We start from the raw sequence: 11,382 nt of genomic DNA, 5'->3' as shown, positions 1-11,382 counted from the left end.
GGCTTTCAAGTATTAAAGGTTCATTGACTTCATGTTTTTTTTAATGCATGGTAGTATACCGTAATAATTGTTGATTTGTGTGCTGCTGAGCAATGTTTTACAATAAACAACTTTAGAAACAGTGAGCATTATGAAGGTAAGTAAGTCTTCCTCATTTTAGAAAGGAAAATATGCCTTTGTCCGTGAGCACTGCGTGGTGTTAAAAAATAAAAAAACTAACTTCAGACATTCAAGTGGCTAAAGACACCGATGTGTATCGGCACACTTGCCTTCCTCAGGTAACACCCTACCCTTTTTAATACGGATCACTTTAAAACATGGATGTGAACAGTTTAGACAGTCAGTCAGTGAGACAAGACAATCAGGACTGATCATAAAACCCTATAATGTGAACATAGCCATGGACTAGGGCTGGGCAAAATATTGATATTATACGGATATCTTAGATTTTGGATATCATATCGTAATACGTCCCAAGTGTTGTCTTTTCGTGTTTTTAAAGGCTGTATTACTGTGAAGTGATGTAATTTTCTGAATTTACGAGACTGTTCTAGCCGTTTTATCATTTGCCTTTACCCACTTATATATATCCACATTACTGATGAGTATTTGTCAAAAATATTTTGTGAAGGCACCAATAGTCAACCCTACAGAATCGATACAGAGATGTTTGGTCCAAAATATTGTGATATTTGATTTTCCCCATATCGCCCAGCTCTACCATGGACTATGCATTTAGACCATCTGCCCCCTTTTTGCAAAAAAATCAAATAAAGTTCTATTCAATATATAAACAATTGTGTGACAATTTTATTATCCAAATATGGATACTAATCCATTCATGTAAAAACCTTGACAAAATGTTCATTTTATGGATGAGTGCAGTAAAAAGGCAACAGAGCAGGACAGCATTTATTTCTGTAGAGTTTGTTTTCAGCCCCTGTAACCCTCCACGTGATGTTTCACAGCTATCTGGAACCTTATTCCGACTGCTGCTGAAAAGCTTTCCTAAATTCAGCAGCCAGCTTGTTAGTCTGGAAAATGTAAAAAAGATGACAGATTCCCCTTCCCCCTGAGATTGTTAGCAACCTGCCTGACAACTGTCCCATTAATCCCAGACTTAAAAGAGAGAAACCGGGAGCCATGTGGGTCTGATGTGCGTGATGTGTGTTGTTTGAAACCGTCTTCTCACACCGGGCAGCAGGAGGACAAATTTTTTAAAAATAAAAAAAAAAAAGTCAAGAAGTCTCAGGCTCCAGGCGTGGAATGACAGGGAGGATGAGGTTCCCGAACGAGGAGTCCTGAGTGATGAAGAAGCCTGTGGAGTGTGTGTGTGCATGCTGCAAGAGAAGATAGTAAGGCAGCGGTTTGTTTTATAATACTGACCACGTTTACCATTTCAGAACTGTATTAATCCAACAACATGATGTGTGCTTAGAAGTGCCGGATTCCGTTAGCTTTGAATAGAGCTAGGCAAGCTTTTTCCCCCCCTTTGTCCATTCTTTATGCTAAGCTTACCGAACCGCCTTTTGGCTCTGTGTTTGCCAAACATTTTTTTGGAGATTTGACACCACATTAAAGCATATCACAGTGATTGAAGCTGATGCACCAACAACCACGCAGCAACTATCGAGCCTCTTTATACTTCAATAACATGTTTCGTGTTGCCTTCAAACCACCCCCACCCCCCCTCTCTCTTCTCTCTCTAAAGACCTGTATTCAAGCCGGACAATGGTATTCCATCCATGACTCAGTACAGGTGCCTTTGTGATGGTGAATTCAGTCTCAAATATCATGAAGCCAAAACACAGGAAAACTGAATGAACGCCTAACTGGATATTTACCAAACAACATTATTTATGAATTGAAATAAGACGCCCTACTGTAATAATCAACACAAAATATAGATATTAAGAATTAGGATGAGCAACTAAAAGTATGGATTCATTTTTCAATGTATAGTCCTTTTTTACTTGTTGCTGTATGTGGAAATGTCTGACCTGCAGGGCAGCTTTCTGCTGGGCAGCGATGTGCTGCTGTTCTGCGTTGTCCCTGAACTCCTTCAGACTAGGTCTGGACAGAGAGATGCTACAGGACAAGAAGGAGGAAAGGACAAGGGGGAAACGTGTCAATTTGAATATTGATATACATAATTCTCCCCCCCCCCATACAACTTTTCTCCAAGGTTGTGACTGAGACTACTGTGACCCTCCTTGGCTGAATCCTATCCCTACCTGCCTCCAGGAGTGCTCATCAGCCGTCTCCTCTCCTTCTCCAGCTCGGCCAGGATCGCCACCCGCGCCTTGTTTGGAAAGGCTGGATGAAGAAAAAAAAAAAGAAGAGGATCGAGACAGAAAGACAATGAGGGATGGAACAATATGTTATCAGCTAACATAACTTACTTCATCTAATGATGGCCAACACTTTTGAGTAAATGCCTGCGGTGATTGTGCTTACCACAAAATAACTGAGAACCAATGGTAAATTAAGAAAACATATGTCTGCATATATTTGACTGCTTTCTTGGATAATATCCTAAATATTTTAGCACTCAGGTAAAATGAGAGGTTCACTGTTGGAGGGGGACAACAGAAGCTATAAGACAATTAGCTAGCTATATTTCCTCATGGGGAAGGAGAAAGCTAAACTTTTTCCAGGGGGGTCTACAATACTGATAGCTGACATTAACGTTACGCCCCTGGAGTTACAGCTCGATAAAGACAAAGACCTTCAATACCAATATCGCTTGCCCCAAAACTAAAAGAATTACCTTGTCCTGGAGGATTAGTAGCCATGTCGGTGCAGGTAACGTAGCAAGATACTGGTCAAAATAATATAATAAAAATAAATGACAGAAAGGATTCTATTATAGCTAACGTTAATGGTTTGCGTTTTGTGTGTTTCCTTTCGCCCAGCAAACGATTAGCTGCTTGATAACGGACAACGATTAAAAAAATCGATGATAACTATAACTTAAACTGGAACTATAAACTAAACTACACAGAAGTTGCTGTTGTAACAGTAACTTTAAGTTTAAAATAGCGATAAAAACTCTTGCTTATGTACGGTTGATGAGCAGCACTTTGCCACAAACCGGGTTTACAGATAGGTAGGCTGGATAGAAGAACGAAGAGGTGTCACTCTGCTTCTATTTCCGGTAAAAAAAAAAGAAAACCTTATCAAGAAGAACCAAGAGAAAGAGGAGCCAACGATCATGATGATGAAAGTAGGCCCATGTTACCTAAAACAATATTGTTAATTTAATTACTGTTAACTTAAGTTATTGAAATGAATAAAGGTATATGGAAGCCCACTTTGGAGCCCAGATGTCCGGGAAAATATAGGCACACATAGGAGTTGAAATAAAAATTGTTTCCTCAAATTTTAAATGCATATGCTCCATAAACTTAGTACATTAGTCATGACGTGCTTATCATGTAATAACTTGGTCATGTGCACAAGTTGTTCCAGAGCAAAAAGTACTAGCACAAATGAAATTAAACATTTTTCAAATAAATAGAACAGGTCCAGCCACGTGTTTTATGTTTTCAAAACAAGATAATTCATTTTTATTTATATTTTATTCATATACTGGGGTTCCGCTGTATGTTTTGTTGACGTTCCAAACAATAAACTTAAAGTCAGCAACAGTTCAGTGATCGTCTCAATAGACGATCTTAATAATTTCATTCGTTGCCTATGTCACGTGGCGCAAATGTTTACATCCGGGTTCGTGTAGTTTAACTTCCGGAGGTTCGCCGTAGTAGTCAGCTGACAGTTGTGACCAACCAGCGGGTTCTACATCTCCACTGAAGAAGACCAGGAACGGAGGAAAAAAAAGAAGCCTCCCTCTCTATCTACATTAACCGTATCAACCGCGGAAAACCGGACAGCAGTTAGCTACCCCCCGAAACCCGTCCACGTCTTCCCGCCTCCCGCAGGATGAGTGTCGGCACTCCGAGAGGCCTGGCCAGCTCGGGGCAGAAGCCCATCGCGGAGATCCTCCACCCGCTTTCCGCCGCCGCGGAGCCGCTCTCCGTCACCGTCAACCTCGGAGGGGACAAGGTAGGGTCCGCTTGTGGCAGCACCGAGACCGAGACCGGTTCTGTCGTTTGAGAACACCCAGGGGATGGAGAGAGAGGACGGTTAACCAAAACTAACGTTACACTCCACACACGAACCTGTTTTCAGGCTGGCACCAGTGTTTGTGGCTATAAATCCATCAAGTAAGTAAACTGATGGAAGTTTAATGGAGAAAAAGGGGATATACACATTAATCAGCGTATTTCCCGGTTAACGTTCCTTATATCCGTTTGCTGAGGTTCACTGCCCGTAACTGAAGGTTTAGAGTTGAGCCTGAACACTTTGAGTTTGCCACTGAATCACTTTTGCATGAAAGCTAAATCTCAACATTTTAAAACACTGTCTTTGGCTAGCTATATCACATAAAGGGACTTACTTTTTCATTACAATACAGCAACACAGTCATAAAACAAAACAACGTTAACTGTAGGGTTGTGCTCGATAAAAGAAATTCTTAGTTGACTAACACTCATTCAATTGTATCGATTAATTGATTTAATCGACATATCTGTAAATCTGAGTTTCTCCACAAAGAGTCATGCAAAAGCACCACTTTAATTCTTGTGTTTACCAGAGATGTGCTCGTACGTTTCTTGGAAATAAGTCATTCAGCATGAAAAAAGCATAAAACATGACTAATCGACTAAAGAAATCTAAGTTGACTAAGACCAAAACGACCGATTAGTCGACTAATCGACTAAGAGGGAGCAGCCCTAGTTAACTGGGAAGAAAAATACACACTCCAGTTTCCACATATTTTGGCTATCATGATCAGCCCAGTGCTAGTGTGCTGACCTGACATCAGTGTGCCGTGTAAACAAGGATGAACCACCAAGCAAACAAATCATGAAGCTTTTAGGCTTCCTGCATGCTGGTGTTGTACGTACTAAGGAGTAACACAGAGCCACCAATTTGCTTTTGCAGTTAATTATTGCCAATAGGGGATGATGTATGTCATTCCATCAAGGTTACATTTTAATTTTCATTTATGAACAACACCCAGAGCCAACCAGAGGCAAGAAGTACTTCCACACTTATTAAAAAACCTGAAGCCTGTAAGGGTTCCTCTGTTTACCGCCCACCGCCAAGAAGTGTCTGTCAGCACACTTCAATAAAAGTTGATGGAAAGTTAGATTATGGGCCTCGGAACAAGTAATGAAAGTTTTTGGCGTGGATCAGGATCCACGTATAGATTTTTTGGGAATGGCTTTCTTAAAATGTGCTATCAACTGGTGTTTTGTCATATTTAAAATATTTTATTTTTGAGGCAGTGTTTTTCAAATGCACCTTCCATAAGAGGTGTAATGCTGTGTGAACATATTTTGTATAGCAGAAATGTAACTGTCTTATCAATTTTATTTTCATTGTGTTTTCTTCCTTTCTTTTCTTTTTGTTTCGACTGGGGTCCACGTGAAAAAACTTGCAGTACTTTAGTGTACACACGATGTTAAACAACCAAATGTTGTCATTTACGCAGTCTTAGTTTCTTAACCTGAGAAAGCAAACAGGACTTTTTGTTGATACAGACATTTTTGGAAATCTGGAATTTGCAGTTCATTGCCAGTTCATTTTTGACTAAGTCCCACAATAGCCATAATATAGCGGTGTAAGATGTTGGGTACAGCTAGGCCTATTAGCGGTTGCGTGCAATATATAGTAGTCCTATCCTTAAGTAGAGGTTGGTGTCATTTAATAGGCCCATTTCACCGGAGATATTTTGACTTGTCATAGTAGAAAAAGCACAGGTGTAAATGGTTTAGAAAATAATAGCTGAGTTTCATTTACCTGCTTGTCACGCTTGAAGAGAACAGTGCCATTGTTAATGTTATTATTAGCACCTGTGCTTTTCCTACTCTGACAAAATGTCAAAATGTCTGCTGTGAGAAAGGCCTATAAACCTAGTAGCTTAAACATCTCAGCTAAACCTGTCCAATAGGTTTAGAAAATTTGAAATAACCGTAAATAGCCCTAAAATGCCACATTTAAGCTCCATCACAGCATTACAATAAGCAGAGCTCCACATATCCATTCCCAGATCACAATGTTGATTATAACAGTTGATTATAACATCCATACATCTTCCACTGTACTGTACTGAAAGCAGATCTGGTTCCCCCTCAGTGTAATATTTTCCAATTCTACCTGACTGTCTGTCGGAGCGTGGCTGTGTTTGGCGGTGGCCTGGTTGTTCATTCACAGTGGTGTAATGATGTAACGCTGTGTGTGTGTGGAGTGTGTGTGTGGAGTGTGTGTGTGGAGTGTGTGTGTGGAGTGTGTGTGGATGTGTGTGTGTGGAGAGTGTGTGTGTGTGTGTGGAGAGTGTGTATACGGAGTGAGAGACAGAGGGGTAGCACTTTTTTCTCTGGTTCAATTGGAATGTTGCACACATGCCCACTTCAGGTGATTTTAAGAAAAGAAAAGTGTGTGTCAGAAAAAGCGATAAAGGTTGAACATTACCTGCTTTTTCCGCTTACACCTTAACCTGAAAGAAAGTAGCTCCTTCCTCATGTGAGGCAAATGAAATATTAAACGTTGTATCTTCTTTGATGTGAGGCAAGATGTGACCCCAGAGGACTGGTGAGAAGGGTTCGCAAGAGTTTAGAGCAAATCAAATGTGGCAGCACTGGTTGTTGTTGTGAGCGATTTAGTTTTATTTTCACAGACAGTTTTGATGATACATATCTGCTGCATCTGTGTTTTGCCCGCCTTCCTGTTGCAGTATTTACATCTTTAGACTTTGTTTACACTTCACATTGTGTTGCCTGCAGTCCCTGCTCTTTGCTAAATGAGATCTTCCGAGTCCCGTCTAAATTTGCTGTAATATACTGTATTAATCCATCATTTGTTTTTTTTATATATATCCTTTGGATTTACAGATTAAATCAAACAGTGCTTAGAAGTGGAAAATCAACCACATAATTATTTTTTCTCTAATAATAACGTGTCCAAATCTGCACTTACTTTCCACAGCCTCCACTTTTGTCCAGTTATTTGCTTTTTATAGCTTTTTTTTTTTTAAGCACTCTTGCTGTGTTTGGATGGAGCGTGTGGGGGGGGCGAATGGTCTATGAATACTTTGGCATCAGTTTGAGAGTGATATTTATCAGGTCGGTTTTTGTCAAATCAGATTTGGTTGAACTGGTCGTTGCGATGCAATAATCAATATCAGAATCAAATCCAATGCATAAAAGGCCTGTTTGTCCAGAAAACAGGCCATGAAGGTATATGTATGTATGTATGTATGTATGTATGTATGTGTGTGTGTGTGTGTGTGTGTGTGTGTGTGTGTGTGTATATATATATATATATATATATATATATATATATATATATATATATATATATATATATATATATATATATATATATATATATATATGTGTATGTATGTGTATGTATATATATATGTATGTGTGTGTGTATGTATGTGTATATGTATAATATAACCACAACAACAAAAAAATTAACAAAATGACAATGTGTTCCTTTCATCAACCTAAATAGGGTCGAACAAGCCATTATTTTCACACAGTTGGAATGGATTTGTATTAAGTAGAGATGTTCCGATACCAGTATCGGTATCGGCTCCGATACTGCCTAAAACGCTGGTATCTGTATCGGGAAGTACTGAGTACTGGAAGTACTGACTCTTTTTCCGTTATAACCGACTGTCAAACTGGAGAATAAAAGAAAGTTGTACGACATTCATTGTTTGTGTTTGTTCATGTTTTACAAAGAGTTTAACCTGAGCCAGACAGACAACAAAGATAGAAATCATATCCATACGGGGATTGTAGTATACAGTTGTTAAAACATAATGAAATCTATGACCCACTGGTATCGGATCGGTACTCGGTATCGGCCGATACGCAAGTTCAGGTATCGGAATCGGTATCGGGAAGCAAAAAATGGTATTGGACCATCTCTAGTATTAAGGCTATGGAAATGTATCCCCTGTCCACAAATGCTCCATTTCTCTCCTCTCATCCATCATTCAATTAGAGAGACCGGAGTAGTGTCAGATGATGTTGGCTGCGTACGCGGCAGCAGCCCCAACAAGAGCCTCATTGACCGAGAGAAACAAACCGCATCGCCACAAATCAATCAGCTCTTTGTTTGCACCCTTTACCACATTGCAGCGTCTGAATTTGATGTCACCATTGTCCCTGTCCACGCAGGAAGCGGGGTTGACCAACGGCACGCCGGTTGAGACGTCGAGTCCCGCCTCCACGTCCTCGCTGTTCAACAGGCTGCAGCTGGACGACGACCTGGAAGCAGATGTCCGGGACCCCTACGCAGAAACCACAGAGACCCGTGACCTCTTTGTCACAGTCAGCGACCCAAAGAAGCACGTCTCCACCATGGAGACCTACATCACCTACAGAGTCTCCACCAAGGTCTGCTATTGGCTGGTGTCATGGTGACACAGTCCACCTGGTTTTCTTTGGACAGTAGGGGCTGTATGAAACTTCCATCTGGCGTAATATTGGTTAATATTCTCCGATCCCAGCTTCTTAAATGTGAATATTTTCTAGTTTCTTCACTCCTTTGTGACAGTAAACTGAATATCATTGAGTTTTGGACAAAATGAGACATTTGAGGACGTCATCTTGGGCTTTGGGAAACACTGATTGACATTTTTCACCATTTTCTGACGTTTTATAGACCAAGCAGCTAATCAATTAATCAAGAAAGTAATAGACAGATTAATCCACAATTCAAATAATCGTAAATTGCAGCCCTAACATGCGTAAAACTTTGTATGAACATAGCAAATTTCAACTACTAAGAAGTAAACTGAACAATGTTTCACAGACATGTGACTAACAGAGATGGAAAAATGTGTCCCTGAACAAAGGCTGGTCAAAATCAAAAGTTGCGGGACGTTACAAGGGAGACATCCCTCATGTGGTACCCTTCCTGCAGGCTCATCCTGACATGACCCTCCAGCATGATACTGGCACCAGCCATAGCCCTCGTTCTGTGCACGATTTCCTGCACGACAGGAATGTTAGTCTTCTGCCACGGCCAGCGAAGAGCCCAGTACTTAATGCAGCTGGTGGCCACACCAGATGCTGACTGAAACTTTTGATTTTGACCATCCTTTATTCAGGGACACATTTTTCCATTTCTGTTAGTCACATGTCTGTGATACATTGTTCAGTTTAGTTCTTAGTAGTTGAATCGTTTTATGTTCATACAAAGTTTTATGTTGAAAATAAAAGCAGTTGAAAGTGAGAGGACGTTTCTCTCTCTCTCTCTATATATATATATCTATCTATCTATCTATCTATCTATCTATCTATCTATCTATCTCGGGACTCGATTAAAAAAATTTATCTAATTAATTAGAGGCTTTGTAATTAATTAATCGAAATGAATCGCATTTTAATTGCATAAATATTTGACCTGAGAACAGTGAGAAGTAATTTTTTTCACATGGATTTTTAGTATACCATTGAATAATGACTGAATACATAAGCTTAAGCAACAAAATAGTTTATTTTTGTTCAACCAAGTCCAGCAGACCAGTGCAATTTTTGCCATTAAGTGTAGCAATAACATTTAGAAATATAGTACATTTCAGAAATTCAGGTAGCCTATAGGTAGGTAGACCTTCTGTAAACTATTTTTTTTTTAAGTAAAACACAATACTTTCAAGTACATTCGGAACATTGGAAACCCTGAACTTCCTTTTCATTTTCATAAAGCTGCTGGACTCTTTTTATCACTGTCTTTCTGCATGGCAGCTCGTATGTTGTGTCAGACGACGCAATCTGTAGGCCCTTGGTTATTTTTCCAGACGTGGACTTAGTTACCCTGGTCCTTAAACCAGTCATCTGGTGGAGTGTAGGTTGGGTGTGGGTCCTTGTACTCAGAGTCGGGATATATATATATATATATATATATATATATATATATATATATATATATATTCTCGTGAGCTTAGAATTATAAGGTTCTATCTCTGTTTAGGGTAGTTCTGAGATATTGAGCATCAAAGTTTTTACATTCCAGCTATTTTGTGAGATGGGACCTTTTTATTTTATTAATAACTAACTAAAACAAATTTTTTTTACAAAAATAACACCACACAGACATTAATAAAAACCTAAGGGATCAGATTATGTCAAAAACATATATATTGTGTGTGTGTGTATATACACACACACACACACACACACACACACACACACACACACACACACACACACACACGTCCGTCTGTAAGTAAATAGCAGCAGATCTCAAAACCACCACTCTGCCTGACAAAAGTTGATTTGCTCTGACTTTCAGCAGGGAATCGTAGCTTTGGAGGTCTTCTATCGTGTAATGAAATGGTTGTTCTTCATCAGATTCAGATGAAGACCCTGCCAGGAGCCGCCGAGCAGTGTCATGACAACAGTTGCTATGTGCACTGTGGTGCTTCGGCTCAGAGGACGAAGACAAATATCACAGCCCAATATGAACACAGAGTGTTAATTGAGAGCATGTGGGGGCTGTCTTTTACTGTGTGTGTGCGTGTGCGTGTGCATGTGCACTGTCAGCTATATTTCATGGTCAATAAGCATGTACAGAAAACCTGCTAAGCTGGCCACCCTGTTTTTTTTTTGTTTTTTGTTTTTCTTTTCTCCTTCAGACAACACGGGTAGAGTTTGACCTGCCGGAGTACTGCGTGCGGCGGCGCTACCAGGACTTTGACTGGCTGAGGATCAAGTTGGAGGACAGCCAGCCTACCCACCTCATCCCTGTAGGTCAAATGAGCCACGACGCAACTCTCTGTCCTGCTTTCCGTTGAGAAACGCTTCATTTTAAAGTCTCCACTTCTCCTCTTTCCTCCCCCCTCCAATCTCTCTTTATCTCCAGCCGTTGCCGGAGAAGTTTGTGATGAAGGGCGTGGTGGATCGTTTTTCGGAGGAGTTTGTGGAGACGAGGATGAAAGCTCTGGACAAGTTCCTTAAGCGAATTGCCGACCACCCAGTTCTCTCCTTCAACCCCCATCTAAACTCTTTCCTAACCGCCAAGGTATGACAGCACAGAGTTTTTCATTCATTATTTGATTTTTAGAGAGATGACAAAAAAAAAACCTAATGATTTCTTACCATGTGCAACACGCAGACAAATTCAGGTCAGTCAGTCAATCCTTGTGCTGTCACATGCTTGTATGCAATTCATTTTATGCAGCACCTTGTCATATTGCGTTATTATGCAAAATAAAAACAAAAAAACGTAATCTCAGCAGCAATCTTTCAGTAAAATGCAGTACCACAAAATACAGAGCATCTGCTTCCTCGTGTG

General features: G+C 40.1%; 2 protein-coding genes across 2 annotated transcripts in view; one reads left to right on the top strand and one right to left on the bottom strand.

Annotated features, from left to right (window-relative positions):
* Positions 1-476: 476 nt before the first annotated feature.
* On the bottom strand, positions 477-3,126 carry LOC114571154 (SOSS complex subunit C). The gene is made up of 4 exons (XM_028601981.1): positions 2,771-3,126; positions 2,235-2,316; positions 2,001-2,088; positions 477-1,340 (listed from the first exon to the last, which is right to left on the bottom strand). Exons 1-4 carry the CDS (start codon positions 2,793-2,795, stop codon positions 1,239-1,241), a joined length of 297 nt encoding a protein of 98 aa, XP_028457782.1. The 5' UTR covers positions 2,796-3,126; the 3' UTR covers positions 477-1,238.
* A 657-nt stretch (positions 3,127-3,783) lies between these two features.
* The window catches only part of snx30 (sorting nexin family member 30), a 15,039-nt gene continuing 7,440 nt past the window's right edge, over positions 3,784-11,382 (top strand). Inside the window, exons 1-4 of the mRNA XM_028602068.1 lie at positions 3,784-4,065; positions 8,262-8,480; positions 10,724-10,834; positions 10,951-11,109. Of these exons, the coding sequence (XP_028457869.1) occupies positions 3,943-4,065; positions 8,262-8,480; positions 10,724-10,834; positions 10,951-11,109 (612 nt within the window). The 5' untranslated portion in view covers positions 3,784-3,942. The remainder of the gene's footprint in view (positions 4,066-8,261; positions 8,481-10,723; positions 10,835-10,950; positions 11,110-11,382) is intronic.

The sequence above is a fragment of the Perca flavescens genome, chromosome 16, assembly GCF_004354835.1.
Source record: "Perca flavescens isolate YP-PL-M2 chromosome 16, PFLA_1.0, whole genome shotgun sequence".
Classification (NCBI taxonomy): Eukaryota; Metazoa; Chordata; class Actinopteri; order Perciformes; family Percidae; genus Perca; species Perca flavescens.
Note: the sequence above shows the minus strand (reverse complement) of the source record. Positions and strands in the feature narration are given on the sequence as shown.